This window comes from Trichosurus vulpecula, chromosome 4, assembly GCF_011100635.1.
Source record: "Trichosurus vulpecula isolate mTriVul1 chromosome 4, mTriVul1.pri, whole genome shotgun sequence".
NCBI lineage: Eukaryota > Metazoa > Chordata > Mammalia > Diprotodontia > Phalangeridae > Trichosurus > Trichosurus vulpecula.
Window position 1 is genome coordinate 367,156,101 of NC_050576.1, and position 22,806 is coordinate 367,178,906.

At 32.6% G+C, this 22,806-nt stretch overlaps 1 protein-coding gene across 1 annotated transcript in view; it reads right to left on the reverse strand.

The window, feature by feature from the left end:
- Window positions 1-22,806, reverse strand: part of UGGT2 (UDP-glucose glycoprotein glucosyltransferase 2) — a 256,148-nt gene that overhangs the window by 187,041 nt on the left and 46,301 nt on the right. The window contains exons 5-7 of the mRNA XM_036755774.1: window positions 17,396-17,570; window positions 11,461-11,557; window positions 8,419-8,491 (exon numbers count right to left, since the gene is read on the reverse strand). Of these exons, the coding sequence (XP_036611669.1) occupies window positions 8,419-8,491; window positions 11,461-11,557; window positions 17,396-17,570 (345 nt within the window). The remainder of the gene's footprint in view (window positions 1-8,418; window positions 8,492-11,460; window positions 11,558-17,395; window positions 17,571-22,806) is intronic.

Consider the following 22,806-nt stretch of genomic DNA (forward strand, 5'->3'; position numbering starts at 1 on the left):
CTTTGAATTCATCAAATACTTTGCTATTATAATTATTTGCTCTTGAATGCTGTGTATTTAATCCATCCAACTGATTGACCCCTATTTCTTACCCAGTACTAAATCATTATGATGATTGTGGCTTTGCAGAGTAGTTTGAAATCTGTTACTGCTAGGCCATCTTCCTTTGCAATTTTCTTATACTATTTAAGATTCTTGACCTATTATTTCACCAAATGAATTTCTTTACTTTCCTAGCTATATGAAATAATATTTTAATAGTTTAAATGGCATAACACTGAAAAGGTTGGTTTGGGTACTTTGGGAATTTTTGTTACATTATCTCAAGCTACATTTCATCAATGAGTATTACCCCAATTACTTAGATTTGTTGATCTCTGTAAATATTATTGGTAATAGAATTCATGCAGTTTCTGGATGTGTCTTGTTGGATAGTCTCCCAAATATTTTAAATATTTTGTCATTATTTTGAATATTGATCTCTTCTTGTGTCGTTTATGTAGTAAAATACAACAGTGGGATCAAACTCAAATAGAAAGAAATCCCTGAGAGCCACATATTGACTAAGAAAATCACATGTTAACATTATCTAAGTTGTGTTGTATTTATTTTGTTAAATGCCAATTGTATTCTAATAAGTTTTTGCATCCCAAAATGCTAATGATTTGAGTGGATTTATTTTATATCCTGTAACTTTGCTGAATTTATTACTTCAATTAATTTTAGTTGACTATGGTTTTTAAAGTTTTGTTTCCTCCTTGCCTAATCATAATTTTTTATTTCTCTTTCTTTTATAATTGTATAGCAAGAATTTCTAAAATTTTGCTTAATAGGAAGGGTGATAATGAGCATTCTTGCTTTACCTCTGATCTTACTGAAAAGGTCTCTAACTTTTCTCTATCATACACAGCCACACCCACATACACAAAATCACACATAGATATGCTCTTGGTTTTAGATAAATATTATTTACCACATTAATGAAAAGATTATTATGTTTTCTAGTATTTTAAACACAAATAAGTATTGAATTTTGTCAAAAGTATTCTTCAGTATCAATTGATATAAGCATGGAGTATTTTTTTCCTTTTTAAACATGGTTTATTATATTTTAGTCTTCCGTCTTCTGAGCAAACACTGCATTCCTTATATAAACCCAACCTAGCCACAGCGTATAATGTAATAATATGTCATTATAGCTTATTTGCTAATATTTTATTTAAAATTATTATGTCAAATGGGATAGCAGAATGATATAGCAGAATGGATTAAAAAGCAGAATCCAATAACATGTTGTTGACAAGAAACACTTGAAAGAGAGAAACACACAGAGTAAAAATAAGGGGCTGGAGCAGAATTTATTATGCTTCAGCTGAGGTTAAAAAAACTAAGGTAGCAATCATTATCTCACACAAAGCAAATGCAAAAATAGATCTGATAAAAATAGGGAAATAACATTTTGCAGAAAAGTACCATGGACAATGAAATAATATCAATACTATACATGCAGGGGCACCAAATGGCATAACATCCAAATTCATAAAGGAAAAGTTAAATGACTTACAGAAGAAAACAGAGAATATAATAAAACTAGTAGGGGACCTCAACTTTCCTCTCTCAGAACTACTTAAATAAAACAAAAAACAAGAACAACGTTAAGGAGATGAATAGAATTTTGGAAAAGTTAGAGATAGCCCTCTGGAGAAAATGGAATAGGAAGATCAAGGAGTATACATTTTTCTCAGCCACAATGGCACCTTCACAAAAATCAACCAGGTATTAGGGCAAAAGACCCATTCAAAACCAAATGCAGAAAAGCAGAAATACTAAAATGCTTCTTTTTCAGAACACAATGCAATAAAATGATATTCAATAAAGGGCCATGGAAACATAGATTGAAATTAATTAAAAACTAAATAATCTAATGCTAAAGAATGCGTGGGTCAAAGAACAATTCACAGAAACAATAATTTCATTAAAGAGAATGACAACAATGAGGCAACATACCAAAATTTAAGGGATGCAGCCAAAATAGTACTTAGGGGAAAATTTATATCTCTAAATGCTTTCATCAGTAAAACAGAGAAAGAGCAGATCAATGAATTAGGCATATGACCAAAACAACTAGAAAAAGAACAAATTAAAAATCTTCAATTACATAAAATTGGAAATCTTGGAAATTAAAGGAAAGGTTAATAAAAGTGAAAGAAAACCTTTGAAGTAATAAATAAAACTAGGAGATGGTTTTGTTAAAAAACCAATAAAATAGATAAACCATTAGTTAATTTGATTTTAAAAAGGATGAAAATCAAATTCCCAGTATCAAAAATGAAAAGGGTGAATTCACCACCAGTAGAGAGGAAATTAGAACAATTATTAGGAGCTATTTTGCCCAATTATATGCCAATAAATTTGATGATCTAAATGAAATGGATTAATATCTACAAAAGTATAAATTTCCAGAGTAACAGAAGAAATAAAATACTTAACCCAATATTAGAAAAAGAAATTGAACAAGCCATCAATGAAATTCCTAAGAAAAAATGTCCAGGACCCGAGAGATTCATAAGTGGATTCTACCAAACATTTAAAGAACAATTAATCCCAATACTGTATAAACTATTTGGAAAAATAGGCAAAGGAGTCCTATCTAATTCCTTTTATGACACAAATATAGTGCTGGTATCCAAACCAGGAAAAGCCAAAACAGAGAAAGAAAAGTATAGACCAATTTCCCTAATGAATACTGTTGCAAAAATTTTACATAAAATACTAGCAAAGAGATTACAGCAATATATCACAAAGATCATACAGTGTGACCAGAGAGGATTTATACCAGGAATGCAGGACTAGTTCATATTAGGAAAACTATAAGCAAATTTTACCATATCAATAACAAAACCAATAGAAATCATATGATTACCTCAATAGATGCAAATAGAGCCTCTGACAAAATACAGTACTCATTCCTATTAAAAACACTAGAGAGCAAATGAATAAATGGAACTTACCTAAAAATGATAAGTAATATTTATCAAAAACCATCAGCAAACATTATCTATAAAAGGGATAAGCTAGAAGGCTTCCTAATACAATCAGGGATGTGGCAAGGATGTCCATTACCACCTCTGTTATTCAACGCTATGCTAGAAATGTTAGCTATAATAATAAAAAAAGAAAAAGAAATTGAAGGGATTAGAATAAGCAATGGGGAAACTAGTCTATCACTCTTTGCAGATGATATGATGTTATACTTAAAAAGAATTCTAGTGAAATCACTAAAAAATACTTGAAACACTTAACTTTAGCAAACTTGCAGAATATAGAATAAACCCATATAAATCATCAGTATTTCTATATATTACCAACAAAGTCCAGCAGCAAGAGATAGATAGAGAAATTTCATTTAAAATAACTATAGATTATATGATATCTTTGGGAGTCTACCTGCAGAGAAAAACCAAGGAACTATATGAACATAATTACAAAAGACTTTTCATTCAAATAAATTCAAATCTAAAAAATTAGAAAAATATCAACTCTTCATGGGTAGGCTGAGCCAATATAATTGAAATGACAATGCTACATAAATTAATCTATTTAATAGTTCCATAATTATCAAACTACCAAAAAATTATTTTATAGAGCTAGAAAAATTAACAACAAAATTCATCTAGAAGAACAAAAGGTCAAGGATATCAAGAGAATCAATGGAAAAAATGTGAAGGAAGGTGATCTAGCCATACCAGATCTCAAACTGTATTATAAAGCAGTAATTATCAAACAATCTGGTACTGGCTAAAAAACAGAGTGGTGGATTAGGGGAATAGATTAGGTACACATTACATTATAATAAATGACCATAGATTACTAGCACATGATAAACCCAAAGACCCAGGCTTTTAGAACAAAAGTTCATTATTTGACAAAAACTTCCGGGAAATTGGAAAACAGTATGGCAGAAACTAGGTACAGACCAACATTTCACACCATATATCAAGATAATGTCAAAATGGGTACATGATTTACACAGAAAGGGTGATACCATAAGCAAATTTGGAGAGCATAGAATAGTTTATTTGTCAGATCTATGGATAAGGGAAGAATTTAGGACCAAAGAAAATATAGAGAATGTTCCAAAATATAAAATGGATAATTTTGATTATAGAAAATTAAAAAGTTCCTGCACAAACAAAACCCACGCAACCAAAATTAAAAGAAAAGCAGAAAACTGGGTGGGGGTGGTAGGGATTTGCAACAAGTATTTCTGATAAAGGCCTTATTTCTAAAATATATATGGAAATGAGTCAAATTCATGAAAAATATAGTCATTCCCAATTGCTAAATGGTCAAAGGATATGAACAGGTAGTTTTCAGATGAAGAAATCAAGGCTAAATATATTTATATGAAAAAATGCTCTAAATCAATATTGATTAGAGAAATTCAAATTAAAACAACTCTGAAGTACCATCTCACATTTATCAGATTGGCTAATGTGACACAAAAGGGAAATCATAGATTTTGGAGGGAATATGGGAAAACTGGGACACTAATGGACTGTTGGTGGAGCTGTGAACTGATCAAACTATTCTAGAGAACAATTTGGAACTATGCCCAAAGGGTAAAACCACTTCTAGGACTACATCCAAAAGACAACAAAAAAGGGGGAAAGGATCTATTTATACAAAAGTATTTATAGCAACTATTTATGTTGTGCCTAAGAACTGGAAATTGAAGGAACACCTATCAACTGGGGAATGGCTAAACAAGTTGTGGCATATGATTGTGACAGAATATTATTGTGCTTTAAGAAATGACAAGAATGATTTCAGAAAGACCTATGTGAACTGATTCAAAGTGAAGTGAACAGAACCAGGATAATGTTGTACACAGTAACAACAATATTGTTTGATGAAGGACTGTGAATGACTTAGCTATTCTCAGTAATATAATGTCATAAGACAATCCCAAAATAAGGAAGCATACTATCTGCCTCCAGAGAAAAAATGACATTGTTTGGATACAGACTAAAGCATGCTATTTTCATTTTCTTTCTTTCATTCCTTTTCTTTTATTTGAGTCTTCTTGTACAAAATGATTAATATGGAAATGTTTCACATGATTGCATATGTATAATCTTTATCCGATTGCTTACCATTTTAGGGTGAGAGTGGGGAGGGAGGGAGAGATAAATAGAATTTGGAACTCAAAACTTAAGAAAAATGTTGAAAATTGTTTTAACATGTAATTGGGGGAAAATAAAATATATTTAGTTTGAAAATGACAATACTACCTAAATCATTTATTCAGTGCCATGCCAATAAATCTAGCAATCAATTACTTTATAGAACCAGAAAAATAATGAAATTCATCTGGAGAACGAAGGTCAAGAATATCAAAGGAATCAATGAAAGAAAACACAAAGAAAGGGGGCTTAGAAGTACCAGATCTCAAACTATATTACAAAGTAGTAGTCATCAAAACAATTTGGTACTGGATAAGAAATAGAGTAGTTGATCAATAGAATAGATTAGTTACATAATATACAGAAGCAAATGAGCACTGTGACCTAGTGTTTGATAAACACAAAGACCCGAGCCATTCGGGTAAGAATTCACTATTTGACAAAAAGTTCTGGGAAAACTGGAGATAGGTCTGGCAGAAACTAAGAAAGACCTATATCTCACACCAAATGCCAAGATAAGCTCAAAATAGGTACATGCTTTAGAAATAAAGGATGGCATCATAAGGATAGGAAAACATAGAAAAAATTACCTGTCAGATCTATGGATAGGGGAAAATACAGGAGATAGAGAGGTTTATGAGAGGCTAAATGTATAATTTTGATTAAATAATTAAAAAGATTTTGCAAAAATAAAAGCAGTGGAGCCAAAAAAAAAGAAGAGTAGAAAATAGGGAAAAATGAGGGAAAATTTTTATATCAAGTTTCTTTGAGAAAAGTCTCAGTTTCCAAATATGTAAAGAATGAATCAAATTTATAAAAAATAAAAGCCATTTTCCAATTTATAAATGGACAAAAGGCTCAGTCAATTTTTAGAGGAAGAAATTCAAACTATCAGTGACAGTTACATGAAAAAAAGTTCTAAATCAGTAATAACTAGAAAAATACAAACTAAAATAACTCTGAGGTATGACCTCAGATCTATCAGACCAGCTAGGATGACAAAAAAGGAAAATGACAAATACTTGAGGGGTGTGTGTGTGTGTGTGTGTGTGTGAAAATAGGGACATTAATGCACTGTTGGTGGAGCTGTGAATTAGTCTAATGGTTGGAGTTCAGAACCTGTGGCCTCATGGCCACATGTAGTCCTCTAGATACTCAAATGTGACCCTTTGACTGAATCCAAACTTCACAGAACAAATCCCTTTAATAAAAAGGATTTGTTCTGTAAAACTTGGACCCAGTCAAAAGGATATCCTCAAGGACCTAGAAGGCCACAGGTTCCCTGCTCTTAGCTCTAACCCTTTGGGAGAACAATTTGGAACTATGCCCAAAGGGTTACAAAACTGTGCATAGTCTTTGATCCAGCAATACTGGTACTAGGGCTACCCCCAAAAGAGATTAAAGAAAAAAGGGAAGGACTTGTATTTACAAAAATATTTACGGCAAAACTTTATTGTGCTGGTGAGGAACTGGAAATTGAGAGAATGTTCATCAACTGGGGAATGACTGAAAAAGTTATGGTATATGACTGTAATGGAATGCTATTGTACTGAAAGAAATAATGAAGGGGATGGTTTCAGAAAAACCTGAGAAGACATATAGGATCCAATGCAAAGTGAAGTGAGCAGAATCCAAAGAGCAATTTACACCTTAATAACAAAATTGCAAAGATAATCAACTATGAAAGACAATAATTCTGATCGATAAAATGAAACACCGTAACTCCGAAGGATTCATGATATAAAATGCTATCCACCTTCAGATAGAGAACTGATACACTCAAGAATGCAGGTTGAAGCATATTTCTCCTCTATTTGTCTTGCTTCTTCACCACCCCCCTCCAGGGCTAATGTGGAAATATGTTTTGTACAACTTCATATATATAGTGGGTATAGTGTTTCTTGCCTTCTCAGTGGGTGGGGAAGACAGTGAACACAAGGAGAGAATTTGGAACTGAAAATAAAAATCAAATTTAAAAAATTGAAACAACAATAACATCACAACAAAAAACACTAGAATGGCAGTCAAAGGATCCAAGCTCTAATACTGGTTTTGTTACCCTTACTATAGACATGAAAAATCATAAGCTCTGGGGCCTCAGTTTTCTCTTCTCAAAGGTGCTGAAGAAGTTAATCCCTAAAGTTCTTTTCAATTTTAAAAAGGATTATCTTAGAATGATTTTGTTAAAATATTACCAAATGAATCAATGAAAAAAGACTGTTGTTCACACTTTGCCAAATGATGGTTTAATTATAGATGATAATTTAATAATGGTTACCTTATACAGAAGACAGCTAGGTGGTGGAGTGGATAGAGTGCCCGGCCTGGAGTTAGGAAGACTCTTCTTCATAAGTTTAAATCTCAGATACTTATTACCTGTGTGACCCTGGGCAAGTCACTTAACCCTGTTTGCCTCAGTTCCTCATCTGTAAAATGAGCTGGGGAAGGAAATGGCAAACTACTCCAGTATCTTTGCCAAGAAAACCCCAAATGGGTCATTGGGCATAACTGAAACAACTGAACTCATATAAGTGCATATACTCTCGAAATAATGATATACTTACTTTGTTGTTAAAGGGAATCTCAAAAAGTTAATTGTAATCTCAACTTTATTTTGTTGAAAGAAAAATCCAGTTGTACAAAAAATAGAATGGTTTGTCTCTGATGATTGTACTCTGCTTGATACTTATATTACTTTGTTATTCTGATAATTATATTATTTCATAGTAGAGACACATTAGCAGGAAACTTTTTCTCTTAATCAACTAGACATGAAGTCAACAAAACATAACTAATACCACTTTAAAGTAAAAAAGTTAACACAAAATAATTGCTCAAAGCAAAATTATATGTGGCACTATTACTTGCAAATTAACCTATCAGTACATCCCTTATAAATTAATGCAAGCAATTTTAACTTTTAAGTGATGCATATAAAGTTCATTATGTCATGTTGCCTTCTCAATGATTAAAATGTTTCTGAAATTTTTAATATTCATTTCGCAGCCCACAGTTTATCTAACTTTGAAGAGAATTAACTAATAACAAATTAATCAAGAATATTAACTATAATTTCCGTATGTGGCCAATTATAACTCACAAGTAAAGATCTTGCTAACAGAAATTAAATTGAATTCCATGTTTTTAGAAAGGTATAGTTACTTTCTTTTTCATCTCTAAGAGTTAATCTGGTAAAAACATAGATTTGATTTTGAAAGTTTGGTTGACTTACTTCAATTTTTCAAAGAGAAATCCTTGCACTTCAGTTGGTTCATTATCATCCTCTATCATTGTATTATTCATAGCTGTATCATAATATACATTGAGCAAAGGAAGAAAATGTAGAATATTTTTGTGGTTATCATAATTAACTTCAACGAATACTTATAACAAATACTATAGACAAAATTATGGTTGAAATAGAAGCACAATTAAAATCCAACGATTTCACCTTTGTTTCTCTCACTGAGTAGAAGACCAAGGATTTACTCCTTCAAAAGTCTAATGTTATTCACCACCTAATTAGGAGTGCATACAATATAATGTACTCTAAGAGGCAATATAAAAGCCAATAAGTATCCAAGTTGCAGGAGAATCCTTATACTACCATCACTATCACTGTTTTAAATTTAAGCAACATTTTGTCCATGTATATTTAAATTGTGGTAAAATAGATTTTGAATTACATTGGTTAGAAGACACCACAATTGAAATATATCTGACCTTAAAAAGGCATATAAAAAGCATGTGCCAAAACTGGGGCCAAATTAGCTCTGTATGGGAAGGTACTACATGAGAAAATAAAATTCAGAAATGGATGAATTTGGACACAAGGTTCGAAAATGGACTGAAAATAACAATACAAAATGTTATTGATTTCTACAGCTGTAGAACTCCCCAGAAACAGAATCAATTCCCTTAATAGTAGCAGGTCTTCTTCTAAAGGTTTTCAGTCAGAGCCTGGAAAACCATTTGTTTGAGAAGTTGTAGAAGGGATTCTTGCTTAGGCAGAGGCTGGAAAAAGATGGTCTATGGAGTCTCTTCCAGCTGTTGACATTCAGTGACTCTAAGTAATTCAAGAAACAAGAAGTGTGTGATACCATGGAATCTAAGGGAGTAGTGAGTGTCAAAAAGGAAGAACCTGTCTTCCACATGACAAATATTGAATTCAATTCAATTTAGTGATAAACATTTGTGAAATGTCTGCTATGAGGCATTGAGAATAAAAAGATAAACTCTAGGAAAAGTCCTAAACTTAAGGAGTTTACATTCTAATAATAAGAACTTTAAAAAACTAATATTCCCATCACATTGAGTAATCACCATCAATTAACATTTAGACAACTACATCTTTTCCTAGAGTTCACTCCTCCAAGTTAAACAACCTTAGTTCTTTGAATAGCTGCCCACTTTTGCTTGTGGTCCAGCTTGTCAATTCCTCCTAAAACATGAGGCTAAGAAATGAACACAATATTCATGATATGTATGATCTGACCAGGCAGTTTACAATAGAACTAACACCTCCCTCATTTTGAACATTATACCTCTCAATGCAGTCTAGCAAAGGATTAACTTTTTTCACTGTCATGTCACCCTCAATTTATATTGACCTTGTAGGCACTTTCTTTCATTGGCTCCTTATTCTCTGATGCCCTTAATGTTGTCATACCTCAAGATTTTGTTATTAACTCTTTTATTCACTCTGGATGGTCTCTTTTGGTTCCCTTATCAAACTCCCTACATTTCAAACATCATTTCTATATGAAGGACCCTCAAAATACATCTCTAGCACTGATCTCTCTTCCAAGCCTTCTAATCACATTTTCAACTATCTACTTTTCTCAACTTTGATGTCCAATTTGCACTTCAAGATCTTTACATCTCACAATGAATTATTCATCTCTTCCCCTAAAACCTCTATTCCTTTTGACTTTATTCTCTCTTTCAATTGTACAACCATTTTCCTAGTCAGCCACACCCATAACTTTAAACCCTTTTTGATTACTCTCACTTCCTCATGTCACATATAGTCACTTGTTGATTCTGACTGAATTCTCATTCTCACCAATACTGTCACTCACCTCTGGTCTCTTTATTTCAAATCTAGCCAACACACTACTGCCAAAGTAGTTTTCCAATGCACAATTCTGATCACATTATTCATTTCTCAGAACCTTCCAATAGAACCCCGTTGCCTACTAAATAAAGTTCAAACTCCTTAGTCTAGCATTCAAAGCTCTCAATACAATTCACTCTTACAATTTACCACTTTTTCCCACATTACTTCCTCTTTCTTCTATGTATTTTATATTCTATTCAGATCAGAGTATTCACTAAACACTGAACACATTTGGTGCTTTTCTGTGTTTACAATTTTGGTTACGCTATTGCCTACATTTTGAATACCCTCCTACTTATCTCTAGCTGTTGTCATCTTATGTTTCACTCAAAGTCTGTATTAAATAACACCATTTTCAAGAAATTTTCTTTAATTCCTTCCTCCTACCCCCACTCCCTAGCAAGATGAACTTGGCCTCTTTCCTAATCTGAGGTCTTTCATAGCACTCTTCCTAAATACTTATAATTCTAATTTTTACTAAAAACCTGTATGTATGTCTTATCATCCCTTCTAGAACATAAGCGCCTTCAGTACTGAGACCAGATTTCACTTATCCCTGGAGGATCTTAGCTTAGTGCATTAAAAATATAAATGTTGGGAAAATCATGAAACATGCATAAGCATAGTATCAGATTAACCTGAATATGTAAAAGTTTCAGAGGAATTTGGGGAAGTACATTATTTCTTGAAGGCTCCCATGTTTTAACTAATTATCTGGAACATTAGTTTAAGGAACATGAATGTAATAATAAAGTAAACCAAGTGAATTTGTTTACAAGTGCCTAATCTAACCAGGAATCATATAATTCATATGAGAATTAATACTCCTTTATTCATCTATCAAATATGTGTAGAGAATATACAAGGTGTACCTACTGGGTGCATTAGAGCATAATTTAAAGCAAACTTAAATAGAGTAACATGCTGGATAATTTCCTGTTTTATAATGAAATTTTTGATAATTCACCAGTTAATATACAATGAGTTTAAAAATAGATTATTACCCCCCTCAATTCATTAATATACTTCTTTGTTTTCTTTTACTATCTCAGGCTATTTTTAGTCTATACTTCAAATGCTATTTTTCCTAAAAATGGGCATATTTAGGATGTGATAACCATTAAAACTACTATTAGTACATGGAAATGAACCTACCTTTAACCTGTGTATCATCTAGTGCTTTGTACTCGGTACTCTTAATTGCAAGTTCTACACCATATCCAGACAAGTTCATTTTCCTAGAGCCTGGTTTCTGTTTTTTTAAAAAAAAAATAAGTTTATGAAGAAAACATAGCCAAAATATTTTCTTTTTATAGAAAACATATGATTTGCTTTATGATTATTCAGGAAATACCTTAGGATATGCTTTTACATTGTTTAAGATTTTGATGACAAAAGTAACAACAAAGCATATTCCACTAAAAAGAAACTGAAAAAGTAAAAGATTAATAAGCAAATCTATTATACATATATAATCAAAATAATATAAAAATTTATAAATGTTATATTTGTACTTTTTAGTAGATCCTAATATATACGTATGGTAACCACTGCCTTGGTTCTTATGCCTATGGTGTTTGAAAATTTTTTTAAACATGAAAAGTACTGGATCTTTTCAATCCATTAATGTGCCAAGTTTCTTAAATTTTTCCTTCATGAGTTGTTTACTAATTTAAGATATTGAAATAATAAATACAACTAATGCTTGGCATAAGGGTAATATTAGAAGAAATCTAATGTTTCTTCCAAATTCTGGAATTCTTTTATACTAACTGCCCCCAAACAACTTTATGTCTGAAGGACACTGGGAAGCTATTAGAGTTGGTTTCAAAATAAAGACTACCTGGGTTCAAGTGTTCAAGTTCTGCCTCTGATATATACTGACTATGTAATCCACAATTACTCAGTGCCCCAGCTAACTTGCTAAGTATTTAAATTGGAGGGCAGCTGCTAATTTGCATTGGTGGGAGTTTCCTTAATGGGAGTTCCACATACCAGTGAAATAAGTCTGGTATATATTAGAGATAGAGACAGAGACAGAGATATGTCTGTGTACAGGTAATTTTAAGATTCCTTTGATTATTTCCTGATCACTAGTATACTGTTTAAATATTTTGACCCAATACTATCATGCTTAAATAGCAGATAAAGATAGGTTTTACCAATGGACTGGATATGAGTGACAAAAGATTCAAAGAAGTAAAAGATAAATCTTGCTTTGAGAATGGCTGGTATGATGGCAAAGGATTTCATTCTTACACTGACATTATAAGTTTGAAGTAATTAAGTATTTTTATGTTTTTCTCTCAATTTGAAAAACACATACAATATCCCACCAATTTACATCTATTATTGTTCCATTTGAATCCTAAAACTTTTTGATTTTATGATACTAATTGGTTGTTACCTCCAAACCATATGCACTGCCAATAGGCTAGATGGTAGGCTGAACTTAACTCTCACCACACATTTGGCCACATACTTCCTCCCAGGGAGTTGTATGGCTTTGCTTTTCATCAAATAAGGTTCATTTAAAAACCCTATCCATGTAAAAGAGGAAAGCGTGCTGTGATTCTCTCATAGCTTCCTGCTTCTGAAATCTCTAGAGGTTCCCCATCTCCCAGCTACCAATGCTAGACATTCTTAAATATATATATATATCCCTTGGTCTGCCATATATTGTAGATGGAATAGAGATAGATTGGCATGGGAACCTTCCTTGACCAACACAGATTGGTACTTTCTCTGTAACTTATATTCTAGGAGAAACAGGCTATAATCAGACTCATTACACGAGCTGAAATATGCAGATACTTAGTGCTTCTGCCCACATCAGAAATCTAATTTGTCAGTTTCTCAGACTAACTATAAAACTGTTAGGCACATGCTATAATAGAAGATAGGATGTGTGAAAACTGATTTATTTATAATTTTGGTAATCTGATGAAATTGAATTTTTAAAACTTTCTACTTTAATACGATTCCATTTAAGACCACATTTAAAGAGGCTACTTAAAAGTCAATCAACTGATAAGCAAATTTAAGGTTAAAAACAACATATGCTGCTATGTAGTTCATTCTAAAAAATGAAACGTTACACAACCAATTTCCATTATCAATATCAGAAAGTTATTAGCTTACTAATAATTAACACAAATTCTTATTAAATTCATAATTACTTTCTCCATTTGAAAATGTATTATGATACAATGTTTGGATTGTACGTTTGGATTTCCAGCCCTAAATGTTCATGCTGTCATGTGGAGAGACAAACAATCTTTCATACATTTTTCTACTTCTTTCTCCATATTAGATATGGAGAATGATATGGGGGTAGTGGTAAGAGTTCAGGAGAGACTTTATGTAAATAGTGGTACCTGAGCTGAGTTTTGAAAGAAAGTAAAAATTCTAAGAGGCAGAGGTGAGGAAGAAGTATATCCCAGGCACTAGGGACACCCAATGCAAAGGCACAAAGGAAGAAGGAATGTGGTTATGTGAGGAACAGTTAGTCAGTTTGCCCGGACCAAAGTGCATCAGTGAGATTAATGTTTTTAAGATTAGAAAAAGTAGGTATGCCAGAAAAGTTAATATTTTAGAATGGGTTGATTAAGTAGAAGACTTGATTAAGTAGAAGAATAATATAGTCAGACCTGTGTTTTAGCAAAATGACTTTAGCAGCCATGTACAGAATGGATTAGAGAGGTGAGGCACTTGAAACAGGATAATCACCAATTAGGTAATTGTTATAATAGTTCAGGCGAGAAGTAATGAAGTCCTGAATTAGGATAGTGACTGTGTGAGTAGAAAAACGGGCATGAGAGACATGGAGACAGAAAGATTTGGAAAGTGACTGACATTTGGGTGAGGGTGAGCAGTCAAGAATGACAGAGATTACGAACCTTGGTAATTGGAAAAATGTTATGTCCTTGACATGAATAGAGGCCATTCTAAAGAGGAGTGGTTTGAGAGGGGAGGGTAAAGAACAAGTTCTCTTTTGACAGAATTAAATTAAGAAATATCTACCACTAGGTTTCAATCATATATTTTTTTCTGATCCTAGGAGCTGGTTCCTGCCACATTTTCCACATTCCTTTGAATAGGGCTCCTGTAGGTTTAGCAGTAAAGATTAGGCTTGTAATCCTACAAACAGCTACTTCAACCACTTTCATCTCTACCTTAGCTATGTAGACACCAATAAGTAACTTATTTGCTACTATATATCATATAGTCTATTTTAATGTGTTAAGGCACAACCTAGTGCCAGAACTGAGAGAAATTCCTGTTCCACAACACTTCCTGGAGGGCTAAGGCAGTTCAAGAAAGTATCTAACACGTGGTTTCAGGATTAAAAGTAAAGATTTCAGGAAGACTCACAGAAATAAGTAGAGGCCTCTTCTCTTTCCTTTGAGGAATAATAAAGAGCTCTCAGAAAGGCTGTAGTACTGTGTGAGTTAAAGAGACTAAGGAGCTAGAGGATTCATACTAGTATGTGAGAATCATGGCTTGAGCTGGTTAATTCTATAACTTACACTGATGAATTAGTAGGCCAGATCCTTGAGAACCCAGGGCCAATTGTTCACAGTGTTATTAAAATTGTTATCCATAAGCAATAATAGTAACTTAAAATTTTACTGATTTAGACAAATTGATGGGTGAAGTTTGTTAATAACTATCTTTTAAAGAAATTCAATTTTACTAATTTCATACATATATGCCACTAGAATAAGACAAGATACCTAATAGATATCCTTATGATATTTGCTTAAACATAAGAAATGATTAATTTTATTTGTTATCTTCTATGTGCTCAGCACTGCATCAATACCTATTCAAGACTTTCATCTATGTATTATAGAAAATTAACTTTCTATTAAAATTGTCTTATTAGCTTACAGATATAAGATTTTTAAAATGTAAAAATGTCTCTGTTAAGCTTTATTCTCTAATGACTTCATGAACTATAATAGTAATATTTTATAGAAAGAGAAAACATCATAGGATTATGCTATATTTTCCATCTAGCAAGATGCCATCAAATAGTGAAAGAAAAAAGTACAATCTGCTTCATGATAAATTCTGTACACAAAAATATTTAAAGCTCATACCCCCAGATAATAGGCAATCACATTAATTTAAAATTAGGACTAGTTTCCCTCACATGTACTATAAAAGAAGAAACTGAAACTCTTGTTTAAATATTTTCTTAACAGTTCTGTGCTGTTTGAACTAAACATGATCTTGCCAATGCCTATTTAGTATATCAAGACTATGAGTTCAAGACATATTATCAATTTTCTTCATTGGGGGTGTTTCTACACTAAGAGTTTCTTATACAGATAAATAATAACACCCACAGCCATCTCTTCCTCAGCCCCCAACACAAACCTGACATATATGTTTACTATGTCTCCATATACATATAGCACATACATACAAATCATGCCTTCACATAATAAAGTATGATGGGTAGAGTGTGGGACCTAGATTCAGAAAAACTTGGGTTCAAATTCAGCTTTGGATATTTACTAGCTATCTGAATATGGGAGAATCACACCTGAAGCCTCAATTTCTTCATCTGTAAAAGGTGGATAAAATATCTGTAGTACCTACATTGCAGAGCTGTTATAAAGATCAAATGAGTAAAGTACTTTGCAAACTTTGAAACATTACATAAATGTTAGCTATCATCATTATCACATACATAATATGTACATAATTTGAAAAGTACTTAGAGTTAGGTGGCATAGTAGATAGAATGCTGGATCTGAATTCAGGAAAATCCAAATTCAAATCTGGCTATAGATACTTAGTAACTGTGTGACCTTGGTTTTCACTTAACTTCTGCACTCAGTTTCCCCAACTGAAAATGGGGGTAATAACAGTACCTATTTCCCCTGGGTTGTTGTGAAAATAAAATGAGATATTATTTGTGAAGTGCTTTGCAAACCTTAAAGTGCTATATAAATGCTAGATATTATAATCATTGTTATAGGGCTCCAATTACACATTTAGCAATAACATAGATTTCAAATATACATATACATACATATATATATATATATATATATATATATATATATATATAATATACATATATCACATAAAACCATGAATCCAAATGATTTTTGTTTTTGTTTTGTTCATATATCCTAATCCAGAAAATGCAAAATTACAAGGACAACTTGGAGAATGTTTAATAGCATGTAGGAAATTTTAATTTTTAAATTAAAAATCAATTTGAACAACATGGGAGGCAGTGTGGTACAGTGGCAGAGAACATAGGATTTGAAGTCAGAGGAAGGACTTGTGTTAAAATGCCTTGGCCCTCCTTTTCACCATCACTGTGACAATTCACTTAACTGCCTCAGGAACTCAGTTTCACTGTCTATGAAGTGAGAGGGCCAAACTAGAAAACCTTCCTGCTCTAAATCTACTAGGCCATAAAACTAACATGCCCAGTGGCCTTACTGTCTGCTTTGCTATTCCAAGGACCATGGGAACTTTCTGTTTGACTTGCAACTAAAACCTTTGCTCTATGTATCTCTCCCATTATAATGGGAGCTCATCGAGAGCAGGGACTGTCTTTTCTATTTGTATGTCCCTAACCTAGAGCACAAACACCCCAGGAGGTAGTTGCTATTATTATCCCCATTTTACAGATGAGGAGACTGAGACAGACCGGTTAAATGACTGGCCCAAGGCTATACAATCCATGTCTGAGGTTGAACAGGTCCAGTGCTCTATCCAATATGCTATCTAGATGCAGTTTGAGTCCTGACCCTGACTTACTACCTAAGTGAACATAGATAATCCATTTGTAACCATTCAGTCTCAGTTTCATCATTATAATGATATAGGAATAATACTTGTACTATCTAACTCACAAGGTTGTGAAGAAAGTGCTTTGCAAAAAAAGTACCGTATAAATGTGAGTAGCTATTATTGTGAATGTTGTATGCAAACTCTAGTAGATGTTTATGTCTATTTCATTGCAAGAAAATGATAATCTAAGGAAAACTTTCTATTACATAAATGAGTAGAAATGAAATAATTTAGCAGTCATGCTGAATTTGATGTAAAAATTATATACCTGAATATAATGTCGGAAAACATACAGAATTTCTTCCTTTTGAGCTTTCTCTGAAAGAATTTTGTGAAATTTATTGAAGTCTTTAGTACCCATTTCTGCATAAAGTATGATAACTGGTAGGTCCTCAGTGATTGTAGGGTATTTATGATCTCCTTTAAATAAATATGGCCTAGGCCTAAAATGAAAAGAAAAAAAAAACATTTTAGTTAGGGTATGCAGTCAACAGTATGTAAGAGATATTGACCAGTGTCTACCTCCAAATGTCTAGCTGGCATGCTGGAAGGTAGACATTGATCTGAATTTACATCTCTTTCCCCAATAAGTAAATCCTGTCTGGAACCTGCTCCAAACCACTTGAGACTCCCCTAATGTTCCAGTTTGAGACTTCACTTATTTTCTGTCTACCTCCCTACTGCCCTTAACTACCTGCGGAAAGAGTTAAGATATCCTAAGAAGGGGAAAATGTAGCATGTAAATTATTTTCCCTGGTTAACTTCTCCCTTCCAGGATAAAGGGTAGGAGTCAAGAGGGCTGATACAGATCTCTAAGGTCCCTAAAATGCACCTAAATTAAAGTAAGTGAGAAAAGTCCCTTACTACACTGTTTTCCAGCCCTCCTCCCCACCTATCCTGGGCAGAGAGAGAATGACTTGTTTCCATTACCTTTCACTTTTTCCTTTGGTGAACTCAACTCACTTTTGCAAGTATTTACTAAGGATCTGCTTTATTCAATGCAGTGTACTCTCTGATTTCAAAAAGCTTATGATCTAGTTGGAAATCAACTACATAAAAAGCTATAATACAAGTTATGATAAATATATAAGAAAAGTACTAAACAGTTTAGTTGGAGAGATTCAAGAGGGAAGGTATAATTTATAGTTCAGAGACAATACTTCAAGTCGGAAACACTTGAATTGGGTCTCAAAGAAAAGGAGGGATTTTGATAGGGTATAAATGTGGGAAAACATGGATAAATAAAAGGGAGGTCATTCCAAGCATGGAGAATATGGTATACAAAGTTACAAAAGGTAGGAAAGAATGGAATAAGGTTTGTGACAGTGGTTAGTCTAGTTTGAATGGAACCTAGAATATGTAGAATTACATGTTAAGTACATGTAAATTGGAAATAGCAAATATGACTATAACAGAATAATTTTCAAATTTATTATTTTCCAATAGGACACAAGCATCAATTTTTCAACTAAAGTCTAACAACACTAAAAATTAACAGAGGTAATGATAACAGCAATTGTAACTAACATTTATATAGTGCTTTAAGGTTCCTGAAATGCTTTACAAATGTTATCTCATTTTATCCTCACAAGAACCCTAGGAGACAGGTGCTATTATTATTCCTACTTTACTGATGAGGAAAGAGGTAGACATAGGTTAAGTGACTTGTCCAGGGTCATATAGTCAGTATGTATCTGAGGCTGGATTTGAACTCAGGTCTTCCTGACACAAGGTCCTCTATTAACTCTATTCACTGTGCCACCCAGTTGCCAAGGTAAAAAAAAAAACCCTAGGTTTTTTTCAGTTATGAAATGAAAGACAATTTTTTTAAAATTAAAAAGTCATAAAAGCCCTGATGTTTTATCATAGTTTAACTAAAGTAAAGGATTCAATCTGTGGATTTAATATTGTGCCTTACAATAATGGAGAGATTATGAAATAACCCAAAAGCAATGATAACTATTGGGTTTCCTCAAGGTCTCCAAAAAACCTGTAGAAATTCCAGACTTGCTTTAAAACAACAGAATCATGTAGTTACAGATACTGTTCAGGAGATTGAAGATTCTATTCTTTTCAACATGTTAAATATCCCCTTTGTAATCCTATTTTAAAGTGTTAATTTATTTGTAGATCACACATACATCTATAGGGTACCTTAGAAGTTACAATTGAGAAAATAGTACAAGACAGATTAAATTACTTTCCCAAAGTCATACAAAGTTAGGATTGGAACTCAGGTTTTCTCACTCCAAATTTACTGTTTTTCCACTATAAAACATTATCTCTCTTTAGTAAAACTTTTAAATATAAAGATAAACTTCATTTCAGCTCCGCTAAAATTATAATAAATTCCAAATCAAGAGGTTATATATCAAATGACTTTTAAAATATTTACAATCATTCCTAATCATTCACTATTTCTTCATCATTCTCTTAGTATTTGATATATAGTATTCATTTCCAGTTATTAATATGTTGCTTTGTAACAAACTTTGGGATTTTCTGTGTTAGAAGAATTCCCCGGCGGCAGTGGTTTCTTTCTATTTTTTCAGTTTCTCACATAATGGCTTCTATTGTCTTAAATAAAGTCTTATCTGGGTGCATAAAAATTCATTTTTAAAGATCTAAGTGTTCACTTAAAGTGGAATTATACCAAAAAGGATTTTATTTAATAAGAGAAACTATAACAATGATTCTATTTAAAGATATATAAACACTATAAAATATAATCATATTCATACTTATTATTCTGGTGAAATAATTTTAAAATATTTTGATTTTTGTTGATGGCTGACTTCTTAACAGAATATAGCAGAAATATTCTTGAAATACTCATTATTAACCTACCTACACAGAGATGTATGTGCTTCAATGAGTTTTGGTAAATAAAACAATATTACTAACTTTTCTAATGTAGCCTCAAAATTGTTCTTTAAAATAGCAAAATAAAACAGGGTTTTAAATTATATAGTTTATTGTAGTGGAAAAAAATTATAAACTTGGATTCTGTTAAGATGATCTCTGCTTCTGACACTTCGAATCTCAGTTTCTTCATGTATGAAATGATAGAAACTATTTTTCTTCTTATCCTGCTTTTACTAATTCTTTCATTATGAAAGACTTTCAATTTCACATATTGAAATAAATATATTTTATCTCATGTAACAACCTCTATTTCTTGTTTGATTGAGACTTCTCACTATAATCATGAAAACAATCTGGTGTGTATTGTTATTGAGTTATTTCAGTCATGTTCAACTCTCCATAACCCCATTTGGGGGTTTTCTTGGCAGAGATACTAGAGTGGTTTGCATTTCCTTTTCCAGTTCATTTTACAGATAAGGAACTGAGGCAAACAGGGTTAGGTGATGTGCCAAGGGTCACATAGCTAGTAATTATCTGAGACCAGAACTGAACTGATGGAAGATGAATCTTCCTGACTCCAGGTCTGATGCACTATCCACTGTGCTAGTTCGCTGTCCCCAAATGATCTGGTACTGGCTAAGAAGCAGAGTGGTGGATTGGTGGAATAGATTAGGTACACAATACACAATAGTAATCTAGTGTTTGCCCTTTGTGTATGCCCTTTGACTCAGCAATACCACTACCAGATCTATATCCCAAAGAGATCAAAGAAAAGCAAAAAGATGAGAAAATTGAGCAGATGCCCATCAGTTGGAATATGGCTGAGCAAGCTGTGGTATAATTGTGATAAAATACTATTTTGCTATAAGAAATGATGAGCAGAATGTTTTCAGAAAAATCTGGGAAGTGTCATACAAACACATACAAAGTGACGTGGACAGAACCAGTAGAACATTGTGCTCATTAACAGCAATATTGTAATGTTGATCAACTTCAAAAGACTTAGCTATTCTGATCAAGACAATAATCCAAGACAATTCCCAAGGACACAAGATGAAAAATACTATCAGCATCCAGACAGAAAACTAATGAACTCTGACTGCAGATTGAAGCACACTTTTAAAATTTTATTTTTCTTGGACGTTTTTTGTGTTCTTTTGCAACATGGCCTCTATGGATATGTTTTGCATGACTTCATATGTATAACTGATATTGTATTGCTTGCTTTCTCAGGGAGTGGGGAAGATGTGCAAGGGAGGGAGAGAATTTGGAACTCAAAATTAAAAAAAATTAATGTCAAATTTTTACATGTAATTAGGAAAAAAATTTAACAAAATAAATACGTAGTTTTAAAAATGCTCCCTCTACCCACAGTAGGGAAAAATAGCTGATGTGCATCTCTCTTAATTTTTTCATGGGATGATCTTTAGTATTTAGATTATATATCCACTCATTCACTCAACAAGCTTCCTGTTTACCAGGTACCATGCAAAAACATCCCTGGCGTTTAAGGAATTCATAGTCTAATCAGAGAGATAACATGCAAACAACTATGCACGGGTAAAATAAATACAGAGTGAATGGGAAATAGTGTTGAGGGGAAGGCACTAGCAATGGTGAAGGTGAGGGACTAGGAATAGCTTTTTTTTTCTTCCAGAAGGTAGGATTTGAGCTGAGTCTTGAAGAAAGCAAGGGAATCCAGGAGGCAGAGGGGGTGAGGAGGGAGAGCATTCCAAGGATGGGCCAGAGGAAGTGAAAAGGCAGAGTTAGGTGAGGGGCTATTTTATGGGAGAAAAAACAAAAAAGCCTAGGGTCACTGAATTGTAGAATCCCTGGATAGGAGTAAAAAGTAAAAAGACTGGAAAGGCAGGAAGGGGAAGAGTTGTGAAGGGCTTCAGTCAATCAGTTTCAGTGTTTTGGCAAAATAAGTTTTGATTATCATTTTTATTTTTTCTGGTTTTATTGTGTTTCTACTTTGTTCATTTTAAAAAATTATCTGGTTTTCTACCCCCTTCTTTTTTAATCAGATTGGTTAAACATTTATCAATTTTGTTGTTTTTTCAAAGAACTAGTGGTCACATTTATCAGTTCCATAGTCATTTTAGTTTCTAATTTATTTATTTTTTCTCAATTTTCAAGATTTCCACTTTTGTGCTTATCTAATTAGTTGGCTTTCTAATTTTTAAAATTGTATATTGAGTTACTTATTTTTCTCTTTTGTTAATATACTTTTTACATGATATAATTTTTATTCTGAGAAATGTTTTAGCTGCATCTGAGAAATTCTGGTATATTGTCTCATCATTACCATTGCCTTTTACAAAGTTACTAATTGTTTCTATGATTTGTTCTTTGACTTACTTGTTTAAGATTTCATGATATATTAATGTCCATTTAGGTCTGTGTCTTTTGCTTGTGTTCCCTGTATTGATTGTTATTTTTATTTCATATGGTATTATTTAATTTGGCTTTTATACATTTATAATCCTCTGTGCTCTAATACATGGTCAATTTTATAAAAGTGCTATGTGATCCTGAGAAATGTATGCATTGGTGGGTACATGCACATATATATGTACATGCATACACATACATACACACATATAGATAACATATGTCTATTATTATTATAATTATATAGTGGGCCCATGAATCATTTAGCTCTAAATTCTCCAAAAATTTGCTCAGTTCTATATTTCCCCCTTTGTTCGTCTAAGCTGTTTTATTTCTAGCTCAGAGATAAACATGAAAATACCCTACTATTATTAAGTTTTGATTTTTGTCTTTTTTCAATTCAGTTAACTTTTCCTTTAG